At 36.3% G+C, this 21,724-nt stretch overlaps 1 protein-coding gene across 2 annotated transcripts in view; it reads right to left on the bottom strand.

Annotated features, from left to right (window-relative positions):
• Positions 1 to 21,724, bottom strand: part of TBC1D8B (TBC1 domain family member 8B) — a 71,347-nt gene that overhangs the window by 25,228 nt on the left and 24,395 nt on the right. The window contains exons 3-10 of one of the 2 annotated variants that reach the window (XM_055339124.1): positions 21,577 to 21,695; positions 20,845 to 21,070; positions 19,934 to 20,174; positions 16,471 to 16,678; positions 15,472 to 15,639; positions 9,370 to 9,519; positions 8,361 to 8,511; positions 7,678 to 7,892 (exon numbers count right to left, since the gene is read on the bottom strand). In XM_055339124.1, the coding sequence (XP_055195099.1) occupies positions 7,678 to 7,892; positions 8,361 to 8,511; positions 9,370 to 9,519; positions 15,472 to 15,639; positions 16,471 to 16,678; positions 19,934 to 20,174; positions 20,845 to 21,070; positions 21,577 to 21,695 (1,478 nt within the window). The remainder of the gene's footprint in view (positions 1 to 7,677; positions 7,893 to 8,360; positions 8,512 to 9,369; positions 9,520 to 15,471; positions 15,640 to 16,470; positions 16,679 to 19,933; positions 20,175 to 20,844; positions 21,071 to 21,576; positions 21,696 to 21,724) is intronic. The other variant, XM_055339126.1, reaches the window with a different exon arrangement.

Genomic DNA, 21,724 nt, shown 5'->3' with positions numbered 1-21,724 from the left:
GCAGAAATTAAAAATCAATTGAATAAGATGCAATCCAAACTAGAAGTCCTAACGAAGAGGGTTAACGAGGTGGAAGAACGAGTGAGTGACATAGAAGACAAGTTGATGGCAAAGAGGGAAACTAACAAAAAAAGAGACAAACAAAAGACCGTGAAGATAGATTAAGGGAAATAAACGACAGCCTGAGGAAGAAAAACCTACATTTAATTGGGGTTCCCGAGGGCGCCGAAAGGGACAGAGGGCCAGAATATGTATTTGAACAAATCCTAGCTGAAAACTTTCCCAATCTGGGAAGGGAAACAGGCATTCAGATCCAGGAAATAGAGAGATCCCCCCCCTAAAATCAATTAAAACCGTTCAACACCTCGACATTTAATAGTGAAGCTTGCAAATTCCAAAGATAAAGAGAAGATCCTTAAAGAAGCAAGAGACAAGAAGTCCCTGACTTTTATGGGGAGGAGTATTAGGGTAACAGCAGACCTCTCCACAGAGACCTGGCAGGCCAGAAAGGGCTGGCAGGATATATTCAGGGTCCTAAATGAGAAGAACATGCATCCAAGAATACTTTATCCAGCAAGGCTCTCATTCAGAATGGAAGGAGAGATAAAGAGCTTCCAAGACAGGCACGAACTGAAAGAATATCGTGACCTTCATACCAGCTCTGCAAGAAATTTTAAGGGGGACTCTTAAAATTCCCCTTTAAGAAGAAGTTCAGTGGAACAATCCACAAAAACAAGGACTGAATAGATATCATGAGGACACTAAACTCATATCTGTCAATAGTAACTTGAACGTGAACGGGCTTAATGACCCCATCAAAAGGCGCAGAGTTTCAGATTGGATAAAAAAGCAGGACCCATCTATTTGCTGTCTACAAGAGACTCATTTTAGACAGAAGGACACCTATAGCCTGAAAATAAAAGGTTGGAGAACCATTTACCATTCAAATGGTCCTCAAAAGAAGGCAGGGGTAAGCCATCCTTATATCAGATAAACTAAAATTTACCCCGAAGACTGTAGTGAGAGATGAAGAGGGACACTATATCATACTTAAAGGATCTATCCAACAAGAGGACTTAACAATCCTCAATATATATGCCCCGAATGTGGGAGCTGCCAAATATATCAATCAATTAATCACCAAAGTGAAGAAATACTTAGATAATAATACACTTATACTTGGTGACTTCAATCGAGTGCTTTCTATACTCGATAGGTCTTCTAAGCACAACATCTCCAAAGAAACGAGAGCTTTAAATGATATACTGGACCAGATGGATTTCACAGGTATCTACAGAACTTTACATCCAAACTCAACTGAATACACATTCTTCTCAAGTGCACATGGAAGTTTCTCCAGAATAGACCACATACTGGGTCACAAATCAGGTCTGAACCGATATCAAAAGATTGGGATCGTCCCCTGCATATTCTCAGACCCTAATGCCTTGAAATTAGAACTAAATCACAACAAGAAGTTTGGAAGGACCTCAAACACGTGGAGCTTAAGGACCATCCTGCTAAAAGATGAAAGGGTCAGCCAGGAAATTAAGGAAGAATTAAAAAGATTCATGGAAACTCATGAGTATGAAGATACAACCGTTCAAAATCTTTGGGATGCAGCAAAAGCAGCCCTGAGGGGGAAATACATCGCAATACAAGCATCCATTCAAAAACTTGAAAGAACTCAAATACAGAAGCTAACCTTACACATAAAGGAGCTAGAGAAAAAACAGCAAATGGACCCTACGCCCAGCAGAAGAAGAGAGTTAATAAAGATTCGAGCAGAACTCAATGAAATCAAGACCAGAAGAACTGTGGAACAGATCAACAGAACCAGGAGTTGGTTCTTTGAAAGAATTAATAAGATAGATAAACCATTAGCCAACCTTATTAAAAAGAACAGAGAGAAGACTCAAATTAATAAAATCATGAATGAGAAAGGAGAGATCACTACCAACACCAAGGAAATACAAATGAGTTTAAAAACATATTATGAACAGCTCTACGCCAATAAATTAGGCAATCTAGAAGAAATGGACGCATTCCTGGAAAGTCACAAACTACCAAAACAGGAACAGGAAGAAGTAGAAAACTGAACAGGCCAATAACCAGGGAGGAAATTGAAGCAGTCATCAAAAACCTCCCAAGACACAAAACCAGGGCCAGATGGCTTCCCAGGGGAATTCTATCAAACGTTTAAAGAAGAAACCATACCTATTCTACTAAAGCTGTTTGGAAAGATAGAAAGAGATGGAGTACTTCCAAATTCGTTCTATGAGGCCAGCATCACCTTAATTCCAAAACCAGACAAAGACCCCACCAAAAAGGAGAATTACAGACCAATATCCCTGATGAACACAGATGGAAAAATTCTCAACAAGATACTAGCCAATAGGATCCAACAATACATTAAGAAAATTATTCACCATGACCAAGTAGGATTTATCCCCGGGACACAAGGCTGGTTCAACACTCGTAAAACAATCAATGTGATTCATCATATCAGCAAGAGAAAAACCAAGAACCATATGATCCTCTCATTAGATGCAGAGAAAGCATTTGACAAAATACAGCATCCATTCCTGATCAAAACTCTTCAGAGTGTAGGGATAGAGGGAACATTCCTCGACATCTTAAAAGCCATCTACGAAAAGCCCACAGCAAATATCATTCTCAATGGGGAAGCACTGGGAGCCTTCCCCTAAGATCAGGAACAAGACAGGGATGTCCACTCTCACCACTGCTATTCAACATAGTACTGGAAGTCCTAGCCTCAGCAATCAGACAACAAAAAGACATTAAAGGCATTCAAATAGGCAAAGAAGAAGTCAAACTCTCCCTCTTCGCCGATGACATGATACTCTACATAGAAAACCCAAAAGTCTCCACCCCAAGATTGCTAGAACTTATACAGCAATTTGGTAGCGTGGCAGGATACAAAATCAATGCCCAGAAATCAATGGCATTTCTATACACTAACAATGAGACTGAAGAAAGAGAAATAAGGAGTAATCCCATTTACAATTGCACCCAAAAGCATAAGATACCTAGGAATAAACCTAACCAAAGAGGTAAAGGATCTATACCCTAAAAACTATAGAACACTTCTGAAAGAAATTGAGGAAGACACAAAGAGATGGAAAAATATTCCATGCTCATGGACTGGCAGAATTAATATTGTGAAAATGTCAATGTTACGCAGGGCAATTTACACGTTTAATGCAATCCCTATCAAAATACCATGGACTTTCTTCAGAGAGTTAGAACACATTATTTTAAGATTTGCGTGGAATCAGAAAAGACCCCGATAGCCAGGGGAATATTGAAAAAGAAAACCATAGCTGGGGGCATCACAATGCCAGTTTTCAGGTTGTACTACAAAGCTGTGGTCATCAATACAGTGTGGTACTGGCACAAAAACAGACACATAGATCAATGGAACAGAATAGAGAACCCAAAAGTGGACCCTCAACTTTATGGTCAACAAATATTCGATAAAGGAGGAAAGACTATCCATTGGAAGAAAGACAGTCTCTTCAATAAATGGTGCTGGGAAAATTGGACATCCACATGCAGAAGAATGAAACTAGACCACTCTCTTGCACCATACACAAAGATAAACTCAAAATGGATGAAAGATCTAAATGTGAGACAAGATTCCATCAAAATCCTAGAGGAGAACACAGGCAACACCCTTTTTGAACTCAGCCACAGTAACTTCTTGCAAGATACATCCACGAAGGCAAAAAAAACAAAAGCAAAAATGAACTATTGGGACTTCATCAAGATAAGAAGCTTTTGCACAGCAAAGGATACAGTCAACAAAACTAAAAGACAACCTACAGAATGGGAGAAGATATTTGCAAATGACGTATCAGATAAAGGGCTAGTTTCCAAGATCTATAAAGAACTTATTAAACTCAACACCAAAGAAACAAACAATCCAATCATGAAATGGGCAAAAGACATGAAGAGAAATCTCACAGAGGAAGACATAGACATGGCCAACATGCACATGAGAAAATGCTCTGCATCACTTGCCATCAGGGAAATACAAATCAAAACCACAATGAGATACCACCTCACACCAGTGAGAATGGGGAAAATTAACAAGGCAGGAAACCACAAATGTTGGAGAGGATGCGGAAAAAGGGAACCCTCTTACACTGTTGGTGGGAATGTGAAATGGTGCAGCCACTCTGGAAAACTGTGTGGAGGTTCCTCAAAGAGTTAAAAATAGACCTGCCCTACGACCCAGCAATTGCACTGTTTGGGATTTACCCCAAAGATACAGATGCAATAAAACTCCGGGACACCTGCACCCCGATGTTTCTAGCAGCAATGGCCACAATAGCCAAACTGTGGAAGGAGCCTCGGTGTCCATCGAAAGATGAATGGATGGATAAAGAAGATGTGGTTTATGTATACAATGGAATATTACTCATCCATTAGAAATGACAAATACCCACCATTTGCTTCAACGTGGATGGAACTGGAGGGTATTATGCTGAGTGAAGTAAGTCAATCGGAGAAGGACAAACATTATATGTTCTCATTCATTTGGGGAATATAAATAATAGTGAAAGGGAATATAAGGGAAGGGAGAAGAAATGTGTGGGAAATATCAGAAAGGGAGACAGAACATAAAGACTCCTAACTCTGGGAAATGAACTAGGGGTGGTGGAAGGGGAGGAGGGCGGGGGTGGGGGTGAATGGGTGATGGGCACTGGGGGGACACTTGATGGGATGAGCACTGGGTGTTATTCAGTATGTTGGTAAATTGAACACCAATAAAAATAAATTTATTAAAAAAAGGAAGAGAGACAATGAAGTGTTATCAAGGATGTGGAGGAATTCGAACCCTCAGTACATTGCTGGTGGGAAGGTAAAATGGTGCCATCTCTGAGAGGTAGTTTGGCAGTACCACAAAATGTTAAAAATAGAGTGACTATATAACTCAGCAATTCCACTTCTAGGTATATACCTAAAATAATAAAAAAAAACAATGTCTACACAAAAAGCTGTATAGGAACATCCATGGCAGCATTATTCATAATAGCCAAAATGTTGAAACAACCCAAAAAGTCTATCAACCATTGAATAGATTAAGAAATGTGGTATGTCCATACAATGGAGTATTATTCAGCCTACAAATGTATGCTACAAAATTGATGAATTTAAGTGAAAGAAAGCAGACACAAAAGACCACATATTTATCATTCCATTTACATAAAATGTCTATGATAGGCAAATGCATAGAGGCAGAAAAGTCGATTATTGATTGCCTAGAGTTGGGGGTAGGGTGAATGGGAAGTAATTCTTGATGGATATGGGGCTTCTTTCAGGGGTGTTTTGGAATTAGGTTGTGATGGTGGTCGCATGACATTTATGAGTATATTAAAAACAATAAAAGATAAAGTTTGTGAGTATGTGAGTTGTATCTGTAGGAGGTTAAAGGAAAGTAAAGGGAAAAGAAAGGGAAGAAAGAAAAGGAAGAAAATAGATCAAATAAATGGAAGGGAGGGAGGGGGGAAAGAATGAAAAATAAACCAAGCTAGTCAGCACTAATGAGTCAGTACGGCTCACATGGCTCCTTCATCAAAAGCAATAAACCTGCTTATCAAATTCAGACTTTGCCCAGGCTTGAATGATTCTCCATGATCTTGTCCCACACAAAGTTTAGTTACTTCTTGATTCCAACATGAACCTAGCCAGTCTGATCTCCATGGCAGGCTTAGTCTTACCTGAATGGTATTGCTCATATTGTTACCTTAACTCAGAATAAATTTCCTCTTGCCCTCCATGTTTCTAATTTTACTCTCATCTTTTAGTGAGTTTTATTTATCTATTGAGTGAGTGAGTGAGTGAGTGAGTGAGTGAGAGATTGTATGTATGTGAGTGGGGTAGAGACAGAGAGAGAATCTCAAGTAGACTCTGTGCTAAGTGTGGAGCCTGACCCCACAACCCTGAGGTCATGACCTGAGCTGAAACCAAGAGTCAGATGCCTACTGGACTGAGCCACCCAGTCAGTCATCTCATCTTTTAGAAGTGAAAAGCAAGTGCTACCTACTTTGAAGGTGCCTCTACACTACTACATATGGATAACATCACAGAATCTGTGAGTGTAAATTCTTTGAGGAAAGAAGCACTATGCTTCTTTTTTTTTTTTACCTCTCAGAGATCTTAAAATATGCTAAATACTTGTAATTTAGGTGATTGGTTCACTTAAATTGCTTTTTGAAAAAATTCTCTTGATAAGATTTAATGGATAAGATTGATACATAATCATTATGAGTGCTCAGTTCATTAAAAGGAATGTGTGGCTGAGACTACTAGCTATCCACCACAATCCTATCTCCCCTTCTTCGATAGTATCTGAACATATTTATGCTCGGTCACATTATATTTTGCAGACTTCTTTGTAAATAGGTGTGGCCATAAAACCAAGATCCTTACATAATATGGATGAAGTGATATATGTAGGTTTTAGGCCTAAAAGCCAATAAATTTTACCACAATTGTTTCTCCATGCTCTCTCCTGCTTCCTGTGAGGGGTAATGGCAATGAAAGAGCATGTTGGAAGCCATGTTTGAAGATGACGGGGCCTGCTGTTAGCCTAAATCCCTGAATAATCTCATGAAGGAGAGCTGCCTATCGACTTAAATACTTGCTCTTGCTCTTCTTTGTTTATATGTTTGAGGAAACTTCGACTGTGTTTAAGTTATTACCTGTTTGAGATTATTTGTGTTAGCGGTCTAACTTCCCTAATTAATATAGTGTGCTCCTAAAGGATTTTTTCCAGTGATTCCCCCACTACTTACAAAATAAAATTCAAACTCCTGACCTATCCTGATTTACCTTATTGATTTTTTTCTCTATCTACTTCGTTTCATTCACCCTACATTTCTACTAAACAAAACACGGTTCTAAATATATTCCATGTTTACCTCCCTGTGTTTGGTTACATTGATCTCTTTACCCAGAACATTCTTTCATTCCATCTCCATACATCCAAAATTCAATTATCAAGACCTACAAATGCTAAACTCTTCCACGAGGCCTTCTCTGATTCCTCCAGATGAAAATAACTTATCCCTATTATAAATCCTAATAGAACTTTACATTTCTCTAATGATTTGTCCCACTTGTTTTTTATTTGACAATGAATATATGTTTTCATACTTACTCATCTGTATACCTTCAAGGGTAGGATCCTTATATGATTCATCTTTCTACAGTCTTAAGCACCTAGCACAGTATCTTTTACAAAGCATGAATTCAACAAATATTTGTTAAAAGAAAAATGAAGTAATGAAATATCAATTCTCTTAAGTATTCCTACTACCATCCTACCTAGATTAAAAATACCCCCTATCATGGGCAGCCCCGGTGGCACAGCGATTTAGCGCCGACTGCAGCCCAGGGCGTGATCCTGGAGACCCTGGATCAAGTCCCACGTCAGGCTCTCTGTATGATGCTTGCTTCTCCCTCTGCCTGTGTCTCTGCCTCTCTCTCTGTCTCTATGAATAAATAAAATCTTTAAAAAAATACCCCCTATCAATCTCAGCCCAATCTCTGTCCTATTTATCACAATTTTAAAATTAATGGAGCTTTATTTAATATGGTGCTACCATTTGGAATAGGCACACAGATAGGCTTATAATGAAATCATACCTGGCAGTATCCAATTTTGGGATTCTTATATGCATAAGCAGTGAGCACCCGCCTCAGAGAAGATATACCAGTGTCATTCTGAAAGGCTGGGTGTTCAGGCAGGGAGCGACACAAATCACGTTCAATTTCCTCAGTAGCCAAGTTGCAGGTCCCTAAGGACTGCTCAACCAATTCAGCATAATAGCCAGGATTAGCAGCCATGTCATTAACAGCACCTGTGCAGATGATTGCATTAAGATACAAAAGAAGAGGAATGTAATAAACCTACCACTTACATATACACATAAAGAATTGGATTAAATTTAGCTTTATACTCAAGTGCTATCCTAGTACAAACAAAAGGAAAGCCTTCACTAGAATCTATAACATCAACATACCAATTTTATCTAATAGAATTTTCATGAACTGTTTCTTCCCCTTAACTTTTCTTTGACATTAGAGATAGAGACCTTCAATTAGCCATATCTTGCCTAATAAACTATTTTGCTCAGACAATAGATGTGTGGATATACAGGTAAATACATGTAACTACCTTATTCTCTTTGACTAATATGAACTCATGACGAATAAGACTTTGTTCTAGCCATCTAGCCATATGCACTAAGTAATTATTTTTACTTAGTGCATTAGCTTCTGGAAGGGGCATAGCTAATGTCTGTTAATAAAATGAATAAATGTAATACCTGAAAAAAGCATCCAGAGCTCTCCCCTTAAGGCCTCTGGAATCCCTCTTATAACCAGATCTCGAGTCTTTTTGGTCCGAAACATGCTAACACCGCGCCCACATTCTGCAAATAGGATGTTCCATGATTGTTCCTTCATCTTTTCTTTCAACTGTAACAAAAAATCATACCAAGTAAACATGGTGAGAAATTAACTTCTTTCAAATAACTTGAAAACTCTCTTCCCTGTGAGACAATACCTGCGGAAATCAAGAACACAGAAAGCCAAAATCAGTACTCACAGAGGGGCCAAACACTAGACCACTCAGTGAGACAATACCTGCGGAAATCAAGAACACAGAAAGCCAAAATCAGTACTCACAGAGGGGCCAAACACTAGACCACTCATCACAAATCTTTCAAATCCATGTGAGCATAACAGCTTTAATTTACTATTTTAACTCTTACCTAAAATCATATAAAAATGGGAAGAGACTTACACTTAAGAGGTAAAGCTTTGACCCATCACTCTCCCCCAAACACCCAGATTTTAGGATTATTGGCAATCAATGCAAATAAAACCCAATGTTCAATTTTCATTGTTTATCTTAATTCTTTTTTATTTTTATTTTATTTATGATAGTCACAGAGAGAGAGAGAGAGAGAGAGGCAGAGACATAGGCAGAGGGAGAAGCAGGCTCCATGCACCAGGAGCCCGATGTGGGATTCGATCCCGGGTCTCCAGGATCGCGCCCTGGGCCAAAGACAGGTGCCAAACCACTGCACCACCCAGGGATCCCCGTTTATCTTAATTCTTGATAACAGCCCTTTTATTTTTTTATTTGTTTTTTTCGATAACAGACCTTTTGTGTAATGGAATGAAACAAGTCACACAGTAGTACCTGCTGGAAAACCTGATTTAGAGCACCAAAAGAAGAGTTTTCAGTTGTGATACCTTCTAGTCTGCTCTAAGATTTTTACTTTTGATCAACTGTTTCAATCGACAGATTTAAATATTTTGTTTTCCTACCATTTTGGAATTAAGAGTCTCCAAACTCTGAGGGTGAAATACTGTCATTAAGGCTTCAGTGTTCACAGTTTCACTGCACTCTCTCTGGCATGTCAAAGATCGTACCTCAGTATTATCAGATGGGTCTGTAGAATCAGAACTAATGGGAACCTGAAAAAGAAAAAATGTAATTGTCCCAAATGTATGCTTAAAAATTTCTGCAAGAAATAGAAATGCTAATGTTTTATCTGTCATTTATAAACCACCATCTATCTACTTAATAAATATAAAAGCAACATCTCAGAAAGACATTGTGTTTCTATCAAATTTAGAGATGTAGACAAATCAATGTCTGGAACAGCAAACTCAGGACTTCAGTGAACCCACTGCCCTATAAAAGTAACAAAATACTGGCAAAAGATTTTAAAAAGTACCAGTTCAGAACACTGGAAATTTACCAAAGGCACAGAATGAACTGAAAAGCATCGATACAACTGAAACTAATGAACCTCAGTAGGAACACCAGATTCTGTGAAGTTTTGACTTGAGGCTATTCCCATAATCCCTCCTCCCAAGCTCAGAGATATGGTAGCCATGAAAGCCTGCATTAAGACAGCCGATGGATCTTTTGGCACTTTATGAAAATCCCCATCCCCAGAACACAGTGAATACTTTGACCAAACAATAGCTCCCTGGAAAATCTCCATTCTCAGGGTGTTGTTATCATTTGATTCGATTCAGAGCTCTGGTCTCTGAAAAAAAGCCCCATCCCCAGGGCATTACAGAAAGTCATAGTAATCTGCTGATAACATCACAGCTGCCTAAGGCTATAATTTCAGTTTGGGGCAAACAAGAGCCTGGCTAAAAACCTAAAAGGAAGATCTGGATAACAAGATAAACACAGGGAACTTTGAAAGATTCTGACGGATTCTTGGGGATCTAGAGGTATATATGCATGTACAGGGGTATGAAACTCCCTGGGAAAGAAATAGGACAGTGGAAGGCCCCAGTCACTCAACTCTGGCTGACTTTGGAGGTACGCAATGAACCTCTAAGGCTGATTTATAAGCTACCTGAAGTTTGAGGTATATCTTCACATAAAGATTTCCTGGTAAAAAGTAGAAAACTTAATAGTTAAAGGCATTTAAGGAACTCTTCTGTCCCATCACTGGCTGACCACCAAATTATACTGATTCATGGGGGTAATCCAAGAAAGCCAGTTTAAAAATAAAAACAAGAACTATTTAAAAAGAAAAAGCAACCAATAGAAAATGGCTTTGAGAGGGTCCAGTTCCTGAATTTTGTAAACTAAGAATGTAAAGTAGCTATTGTAAATATATTTAAAAAATGAAAGGAAATTAAATTTAAAAAAATAAAGCACCCAGTTAGAAAGTGGGCAAAAGATCTGAATAGAGAGACCTCATCAAAGAAGATATAAAGACAAATAATCATAAAAAATGCTCAGTATTATATCGTTAAGGAATTGTAAATTAAAAAAAAAAACACTGAGATACTACTGGCTATTAAAATGGCTAAAATCCAAAACACTGATAATAACAAGTACTTGCTGCTGAGGATATAGAACAAGAACTCTGATTTATTGCTGGCAGAAATGCAAAATAGCACAGCCACTTTAGAAGACGGTTTGGCAGTTTCTTACAAAGCAAAACATAGCCTTACTATAGGATTCAGGAATTGTGCTAATTATATACCCAAATAGTTGAAAATGTATGTCTACACAAAAATTTGCATGTGAATGTTTATAGCAGTTTTATTCAGAGTTGCTAAAAATTGAAAGCAAACAAGGTATCATGAGGTGAATGGATAAACACTATGGTATATCCAGATAATGAAATATTTTTCAGCAATAAAAAATGAATGGTCAATAAAACCTAAAGAAATAGAAAATTTGAACTTACTAATAACATGTAAGGACACTGAAAATGTAATCCAAAACCTCCCACCAGAGAAAAACCCTGGGCCAGATGGTTTCATGGGTGAATTCTACCAAACATTTAAAGAAGAATTAATGCCCATCCCTTTCACATTCTTCTAAAAAATTAAAGGGGATGGGAACACTCCCAAACTAATTTTACAAGGCCAGTATGCCCCTGATACTAAAGTCAAATAAGAACATTACAAGACATTACAAGTCCCAATCCCAATGAATATAGATGCAAAAACTCTCAACAACATACTAGCAAATCAAATTCAAAAGCACATTACAAGGCTCATACACCATGATCAAGTGGGACTTATCCCTGAGAGGCAAAGATGGTTCAACATACATAAATCAATAAATGTGATAAACCACATGAATAAAGGATAAAAATCATCTGATCATACCCATAGATGCAGAAAAACCATTTGACGAAATTCAATGTCCTTTCATGATAAAAACTCTCAACAAAGTGGGTATAGAAGAAACATACCTCAATTTAAGAAAGGCCATATATGACAAGTCCACAGCTAACATCATACTCCATGGTAAAAAGCTGAAAGCTTTTTCTATGAGATCAGGAAAAAGATAAGGCTGCTAACTCTCACCACTCCCATTCAACAAAATACTGTAAGTCCTAGCTAGAGCCATCAGTCCAGAAAAAGAAATAAAATGCATCCAAATAGGAAAGGAAGAAGTAAAATTCTGTTTGCTGGTAAAATGATTTTTTATACAGAAAACCCTGAAGACTACCAAAAAAACTACTAGAACTGATAAATGAATTCCGTAAAGTTGCAGAACACAAAATCAATGTACAGAAATCTGCTTCATTTCTATGCGCTAACAATGAAGCAGCGGAAAGTGAAATTAAGAAAAACAAATCCCAGGATGCCTGGGTGGCTCAGTGGTTGAATGTCTACCTTCGGCTCAGGGCGTGATCCTGGAGTCCCATGATTGAGTCCCACATTGGGCTCCCTGCATGGAGCCTGCTTCTCCCTCTGCCTATGTCTCTGCCTCTCTCTGTGTGTTTCTCATGAATAAATAAATAAAATCTTTTAAAAATCCCATTTATAATAGCAACAAAACCAGTAAAGTATCTAGGAATAAACTTAACCAAAGAGATGAAAGACCTGTACTCTGAAAACTATAAAACACTGATGAAAGAAATTCAAGATGACACAAAGGAATGGAGACATTCCAGGCTCATGGGTTGGAAGAAAAAATATTGTTAAAATGTCTTTATTACTCAAAGCAATTACTCATTTAATGCAATTCCTATCAAAATTCCAACATCATTTTTCACAGAACTAGAGCAAACAATCCTAAAATCTGTGTGGAATCACAAAAGACTTCAAATTGCCAAAGCAATCTTGAAAAGGAAAAACAAAACTGGAGGTATCATAATTCTAGATTTCAAGTTACATTAAAAAGCAGTAGTAATTAAAACAGCATAATACTAGTATAGACACACAGATTGATGGAATAGGACAGAAAACCCAGAAATAAACCCACAATTACATAGTCAGTTAATCTTCAACAAAGTAGGAATGAATATCCCATGAGAAAAAGTCTCTTCAACAAATGGTGTTGGGAAAACTGGGCGGCCACATGTAAAAGAATGAAACTGGACCACTTTTTTATACCATACACAAAAATAAACTTAAAATTGACTAAAGATCAGATCTAAATGTGAGATCTGAAACCATAAAAAAATTGAACAGAGCATAGGCAGTAGTATCTCTCACATCAGCTGTAGCAACATTTTTGTAGATATGTCTCCTGAGGCAAGGGAAACAAAAGCAAAAATAAACTATTGGGACTGTATCAAAAGAAAAAGTTAATGCACAGCGAAAGGAAACAAAACTAAAAGGTAACCTACCGAATGGCAGAAGATACCTGCAAATGACATATCTGACAAAGGGTTATAACCATATCCAAAATATGTAAAGAACTGAAACCCAATACCCACAAAACAAATGATCCAACTTAAAAATGGCCTCTAGAAGACATGAACAGACATTTCTCCAAAGAAGATAACCAAATAGCCAACAGACACATGAAAAGATGCTCAAAATCACTCATCATCAGGGAAATGCAAATCAAAACTACAATGGGATATCACCTCACACATGTCAGAATGGCTAACATCAACAACACAAGTGTTGGAGAGGATGTGCAGGAAAAGGAACCCTCTTGCATTGTTAGTGGGAATGCAAACTGGTGCAGCCATTCTAGAAAACAGTACAGAAGTTCCTCAAAAAGTTAAAAATAGAACTACCCTACCATCCAGTAATTACACTATATGGTATTTACATAAAAAACACAAAAACACTAATTCAAATGGATATATGCACCCCTATGTTTATTGCAGCATTATTTACAATAGCCAATACAATACAATAGTGTGTGTGTGTGTGTGTGTGTGTGCACGTGCACACACACAAGGGAATATTATTGTGGCACACACACATACACACACACATGCAATGGAATATTTTATATAGCCATAAAAAAGGAATGAAACCTTGATATTTGCAACAACATGGATAGAGCTAGAGAGTATAATGTTAAGTGAAGTCAACCAGATAAAGACAAATACCATATGATCTCATTCATAATGTGGAATTTAAGATACAAAACAAATGAGCAAAGGAAAAAAGAAGAAAGAGACAACCAAAGAAATAGACTCTTAGCAATAGAGAACAAAATGATGGTTATTAGAGGGGAGGTGGGTGGTAGATGGGGAAATAGGGAATGGGGATAAATGAGTACATTTTAAAAAAAAGCATTTCCTAGCAAACCAGTATACTGACTTGTATTCTGTATATACTCTTACTAAAACCTCTAAAAGTGGATAAGAGAAACTAGAAAACCTTAGAACTCTGAATTACATTTGAAATGATGATAAACTCATTTTGAAATGAAATCCTTTCTTTACAACTGATCATACCCAACTACTAGAGGCACCGGAGAGATTTTGGGGAAAAATTCTGGTTCTTCAGGTTTAAGAGATACAAATAAATTGAAGGAGAAAGATAAGCAAAGATTAAATCTAACACAGAGAATGAATCTGAAATGGAATAAGCCAGGAAAAAAAAGTGATATAAGCAAAAATATAGAAGCACTGGGAGAGAAACTACCAGGACTGATCAGGTTTTACCTGCGACCTCAACATCAAGCTAAGGAGTATCCTGGGTGCACACCTGAAGAGAATTAAAGATTATAAAGTTGGGGCATGAAAATTCTTGATGGTTAACATGAAGATGCTGGGTCTGGAACTGAGATATATATATACTGTAATTACATGTTTTCATTGTGTTTTTCTTTTATCAAAGAAAAAGCTAGTCTTATCAATACTGCATTATAATTGACTTAGCATAAAATTTTTAGTCTACTCTGCAGAGGTAAAAGCCGCTATAATCCTATTCAAATAAAATAATATAGCCTGTAAAACCAATGTTGATTTTTTTCTTTGAATTTTTAATTAAAATACAATAATTATAATATGATAAATTTTATCAATCTATTAAAAATGTGAGTTTCCCAGGCATTGAAAGTGAAAATTAGTTTGAATTGAAACTACCTACATTTCGATAAAGGATATACAAAACATCAAAATCAGGCTCTTAACCACCCTTTGCCAAAAATATTTGCCTTTTCTAATATTTTACTAGTAAATAGCTTTGCCACTATTTTCCTTTGGGCTATAATATTTAAGTAAGGCTGAGCTCCTTGATATTAAATAAAAGATACCCAAACTGGTTTAAAATTGCTGTCTCTCTATAGAAGTCAGAGGAGAGTCCTTTTTTAAGGCCTTATTAAATTCTTAAATATAGTTTGAGTTATTAAAAGCTATGTTACATGAAAGCACAAGATGTGTATTATCTGAGATACTGCAGATACAGTCAAGAAAGATCAAATGGTAATAGTTTTTAAATGTGACAACTGAATTTAAATTGGAAAAAAGTAAAATCAATAAATATGAGTTCCTAAAAAAGGATAAAGTTCTTAATTCTAACTTCTGCTTTATAATGTGACTTAGAGAATATAATTTCTTTGGTTCTGGTCTTTTTAAAAAAATAAATCTAAGCATGAATAGAAAAAGTACTATGAGCTTTTGAAAGAACGGACCACAATGAAACACAAACTTTTTTAAAAGAATGATTTGATTGCTATATAATTACCTCTGTGCTAATATCATGACACTGAGTTGAAGTTGCTCCGCACTTGAGTCTGAGTTTTGCCACCAGTTGCTCAAAGTCTTTAACCTCACTGAAGCGAAAAGCTGTTTTTCCTTTTATGTTAATGATGACAGATTTGCTGGAATCATTTGTCTTATCTATAGCTACAACCTGGAGGGTAAAAACATACTATAAATGAATCACATTCTCCCTTGTTACTGACATTTTCGGGCAAAATATGTTTAGTTTAATCTTTTGTGGCTAAAGCTTTGGTCCATGGTATGACTTATTAAGGAACAGACTTTGGATGCTAGTTGCACCACTGACACAAACTCAGTGCAAGTTATTTCACTCCTCAAAAAAAAAAAGTTTTATCAACATATAGCCTTAAAAAATAACAATACAAATGTAAAAATTCAGTGCTACAATGCTGACAATTTATTTCTAACTTACATAAAAGCTATCAATTCTATTCTTTGACTATGCATTTCAAATATAAAAGTCTAAGTTTTGGTATTCATAAATGAGCAATCATGCTCCATCTTGAGTCATCCTGAACCCTTATCTGGTTTGTAAATTTTTAATTTTTTTCTATTTTCACTTTTAATAAGAACTATAAGGCTCTTATCCTAGTACTTTTATCCTGAAGAATAATACTGAACTTAAAACATGATTATTGGGGCACTTGGGTGGCTCAGTTGGTTTAAGTGTTCAACTCATGATTTTGGCTCAGGTCATGATCTTGGGGTTGTGAAATCAAGCCCTGCATTGGGTTACATGCTGAGTGTGGAGCCTGCCTGGGATTCTCTCTCCTCCTCCTTCTTCCCTCTCCCCCACCCACTTGTGTGTGTTCTCTCTGTCAAAAAAAAAATGATTCTTTAAAAATTACAAAAAGGGTGGTACAAATAAAATTTTTGATAATTTACAGAATTAAATGATATTTTATTCTGTGAGTGATAGCATTTTCAAACTAAAACTGATATGTAACCAAATGTATATTACCTCTCGTAATGGAATGATTACACTACATAGATTGCCATCGTGGCTAGCAAAGCAGACATAGTTTTCTGAGATGCACATTTTTCCATGAGTATTAAAGTGGCTGAATGGTACCCATAAGAAACATTCATGTACTTCTTTCAAGGTTTCTTCTTTGGGGAGCCTAAAAAAAGCACTGAACTGCTCACTGTGGGCTCGATTTTCCAGACCTCTGAAGAAAAGAACAAAGGGGGCTCAAATAATGACTTCTAAAGTGCACACATGCCTGTACTGATTAATCTAAATGTACTGTAAATCAGAAAGATTAAATACTACATGCTATGTTCTTAAACTATGCAATGGAAGATACACACTGATTCATAACAAATTCATTTTCCTTGTTCCCTTTTCCAATTTTGTTTTATTACTAGATTACAATGCACAAGTTAGAGATAATGTAGGACTTTAAACCATCTGTTAAGGAGTGATTTACCAGAAGATTTTTATTTTTATTTTTTTATTTTTTTATGAGAGAGAGAGAGAGAGAGAGAGAGAGAGAGAGAGGCAGAGACACAGGCAGAGGGAGAAGCAGGCTCCATGCACCGGGAGCCCGATGTGGGATTCGATCCCAGGTCTCCAGGATCGCGCCCTGGGCCAAAGGCAGGCGCCAAACCGCTGCGCCACCTAGGGATCCCTACCAGAAGATTATTATTATATTATTATATGCTCATAACATGCAAATATGGCTAAACCAGTGCTGGTAAACAATTTTTATCTGTGGTTATCTGAAAATCAAGAGTCACCCAGTTCAAACAAAATAAAAATGCAACAGAAAAAATGAACAGAAAAAATTAAAATTTACAGGATCAAAATTTAGACAAGAACAGTACATATAAGACAATATTAAAATTAAGTAAGACAAATATTTAAATGTATGTTTAGGGATGCCTGGGTGGCTCAGTGGTTAAACATCTGCTTCTGGCTCAGGGCATGATCCTGGGGTCCTGGGATCAAGTCTCGCTTCAGGCTCCCTGCAGGGAGCCTGCTTCTCCCTCTGCCTATGTCTCTGCCTCTCTGTGTGTCTCTCATGAATAAATAAATAAAATCTTTTACAAAAATAAAAAATAAATGTATGTTTAAAAAAAATCCATACTAGAGGCAAAAAAAAAAAAAATCCAACACTGCTTGCACAGTACTGGGCACAGGATAGATGTCAACAAATAAATATGACTTGTTAGCTGATATGTAAACATACGAATAAAAAACAACTGCTTAAAATAGTACAATTTTTCTAGAGGCAGTAAACACTTGTGTTAAGCAGCAATGCCAGTAGTAAGTAAATTATGCAAGTTCTAACACAAAGCCAACAAAGTTAAAACCAAATTCATCCTTCCAGTATATACTGTTTGAATACATGGCATTTCATCATGTCTCTCAAACTAATTCTGAACAGAAAACCACATTAATTTTACCTCACTTAAATTATAATTTGCTGGGTTATTTTATTATTTTAAAAGATGAGTTTTAGGGATCCCTGGGTGGCTCAGCGGTTTAGAGCCTGCCTTTGGCCCAGGGTGTGATCTTGGAGGCCCAGGATTGAGTCCCACGTCAGGCTCCCTGCATGGAGCCTGCTTCTCCCTCTGCCTGTCTCTGCCTCTCTCTCTCTCTCTCTCTCTCTCTCTCTGTGTGTGTGTCTCTCATGAATAAATAAAATCTTTAAAAAAATAAAATGCAGATTTAAAAAAAGATGAGTTTTATTTATATAAATGAAAAGATGTCCATGGTATATTATTTTAAGGCAGAAAAAGGCAGACTGCAGAATAATATGTGATGTTTAGTCCCTATCATGTCTTTTGCAAATACTTTTTAATTAATGCATTAAAAAGCCTGGAAGGATATACACTGAATTGAACTATTGTTAATGTGCTTCTCTACTCTTTATAGAAGTGATACATATTGGTAAAAACAATAAGCTGAAGCAAAAAAGATATTCAGTTTTAGAAAAAAGTCATTTGGAGACTGAGTCTAAATAAGCTATTGTTCTTTTCAACTTACTAGAAAAAAAAAGATTTAGATGTATATGGTTTTCGGGATGCCTGGTGGCTCAGCAGTTAAGCATCTGCCTTTGGCTCAGGGCGTGATTCCAGAGTCCTGGGATTGAGTCCCACATCGGGCTTCCTGCATGGAGCCTGCTTCTCCTTCTCCCTCTGCCTATGTCTCTGCCTCTCTCTCTCTCTCTGTGTGTCTCTCATGAATAAATAAATAAAATGAAATCATATATATATGATTCAATAGGCTCTCTTAAAAATGCACAGAGACAAAAATGGATTTCCTGTATCATTTAAATACAGACTTGGTAATGAATAACTCACTGATAGATGGCCTTTGAGAGGATATTCTAAGAGAAATAAAATGGCTAAAACGTTTATGTTTATGGTGGCTAATCAAGGAAAAACTTACCAAAACAAATGCTCAATTATATATAATATAAATAAATGAGTACCTAATCTTTACAGAGTTCTATCTGTAAATCATGCACCCCTAGACCTCTAAAAAATTCACCTTGCTGATCTATTTTCCAGAAAAGCAGGCCGACTCACTCAAAAAGAAATCTTTATGTATAAATTTTAGAAATAGAAATAGGCAAGTAGAACAACCATACCCAGTTAGGGCTATGTAGTAATCACACAACCCTCTAGGTCACTTGTTCTGGTCTACCCATAGGATTGCAATCTCAGTTTCCCATACAGTCTATACCCTCATGCTCCTTGCCAGAAGACGCATGCACTAGCTGTTTCTAGATCCTCTCTTCTCTCCCTCTCTTTTGGCATGCTCATTTCAGTCAATTGTTCTGAGTGTTGAGCAGTATGAAAGGGCTCTGGTCAGTTTCAGCAAAATATAGTGGCAAACAGCTATCAGAGATACTTCTCATGGTGCCTGGGTGGCTCAGTCAATTAAGTGGCTGACGCCTGATTTTAGCTCAGGTCATAATCACCGGGTTGTAAATTCAAGCCCTGAGTTGGGCTCCATGCTCAGAATGGAGCCTGCTTGTCCCTCTCCCTGCCCCTCCACATCCCCACTTAAATACATAAATAAAATATTTTAAAAAATTATGTTGTCTATAAATGTTTAAAAATAAACAATAATTTTATGCTATCATACCTGAAATTGTCTAGACTACTCACAGAGAAATTTAGACTAACCATGCATATAAAAATCTCTAAATTTCTAAAAGCACTCCAGGGCAAATCCTACTGGGATCTCAATAAATAATTTTCAAACCTAACTTCTATTACTTCTTAGGATTAAAATTAATGGAAGGGATACATTTGTGAAATGCATACAAATAAACAAAAATACCCCACACATCAATGATTAATTCTAAAGAAAAATTATCATATAACATAGAACAGTTAATTTTTAATGATAATCAATGTTATCATTCTTTGGTAAAACAATACTTTAAAAAGTATTAAGCTCTGAATACCTCTTGGTGATTTGTAGAGGATCATCAAGGATTGGGTCATTAGCAAATGTTTCCTTATCAAAAAGTCTCTTTATGGCATAGTTTGCCAGCTGTTCCATAAGAAGATATGTTTCATTAATATGCAAAAACATTGAAAAGTAGTGATTCTCCCCTTGGGAACACACATGAATACTTTCTGTTAGTAAAACATTTGAAGTCTTTTCAAGTTTTGAGACTGCATCCCAGGAGATAATGAGTTTTACTGCAAATAAGAATACAAGCAGATATGATTAAATTTCTCAATACTGATTAATGTTTATCAATCAGGTCTTTTGAAATAATAGCTAACCACTTCAAAATGGTATGAACTAAAACATTTTAGACTTCAAGATCAGTTAAAGTTTTGTAGCATGACCATGAACATATAATTGGTGATTCTAAGAACAGATATAATTTTAAAGAATTTTTTAAAAATATTCAGATTTTATATTTAAATATGCTACTTTACAGAGTTGCATAATCACTGATATAAAAGCTGTATGTGTGTTATGAACATTACTGTTTGATTCTTCTTTATAACTTTGGGCCATTAGGTATTAGGGCTACTATGTTTATATTCTATCTCTAAAACAAAGATTAAAACATGAATTGTAGAAAGTCAATAGTTTAGAACAAAACAAAAAAAGGAGTTATATGCCAGGTCACCATCATTTAATATTCATTCACATTCCACAATATGCAAGGCATTCTGTATATACTTTCAATGGCTCCTATGTTAAGGATTCTTTTTCTAGATGAAGTGAACTTTTTAATGTATAGTTTAATTACTCTTAATATCAATCCTATTGCTTTATATACAACCTAACAACACCACAGAGTTGATAGGTCAGTCGGCATGTTCAAAATCATGGTAAGCAACAAAAACCACTTACTTTCTGATCCCAACAAAAAAGAATAGAAGCTCAGAAAATTGGTGCTAAGATAGAGCCAACCCTGACAAGGAACCCGTCCTTTCCAGTAACTGCATGAGTAATAGGTCACTAACTTCTCCTGCTCTGGTAAACCAAAACATTTTCCAAATTTCAAAAGTGCTTCTCGAAATTTCTCAGGATCATCTTCTTTTGCAAAAGAATGTCTTCCCTCTTCAGCAATCAATCCCTAAAGGAGACAAAATATTTTTTAAAAACTAATTACTTCCTACCAATAAAAACACATTTTATATATTTAAACAGTTCACTGAATACAATCATATATATCTACACAGGTACATATACCTGTATATGTGTGTACATAAGTGCTTCTTTTAGGACAGAGGTGAGCAAATTTTCTTTAATTTTATAATTAGGCTTTTTCTAATGCCTCACAAGGAGCTAACACAAATACAGGTGCTAAATATTTTTTTGATTGAGCAAAGGATTCATCCAAATTCTAAGCTTAAGAAATACTGAAATGAAAATATCCCTAAGAGCACTTATAAGGGGACCAGAAACTAATCATTGACTTTATAGTTTTCTTTAGCACTGATTCTGACATTCATATGTGTACTTATGCCAATATTGAAAGGTGTCAGGAAAACAATGACCTTCCCACCTGGCTTGTGATCCTAAAATAAGATGGTCAAAGATTTTAATATCCCAGCTACAAAATACATCCCCATCACTTACTCTTATTTTTCCTTGTACAAAATGAGTAATATCTTCATTTGAATCAAACACAGATAAGGTCTTCATGATATTTTGTTCCAACCAATCCCAATGTTTGGTAATTTCTTCTCTGTTGGCTCCTAATTGAAAATGAAAAAGAATAAAAGAT

Source organism: Nyctereutes procyonoides, unplaced genomic scaffold (assembly GCF_905146905.1).
Source record: "Nyctereutes procyonoides isolate TBG_1078 unplaced genomic scaffold, NYPRO_anot_genome, whole genome shotgun sequence".
Classification (NCBI taxonomy): domain Eukaryota; kingdom Metazoa; phylum Chordata; class Mammalia; order Carnivora; family Canidae; genus Nyctereutes; species Nyctereutes procyonoides.
The sequence above is the reverse complement of the archived record's forward strand: the minus strand, read 5'-3'. Positions and strand labels throughout refer to the sequence as shown.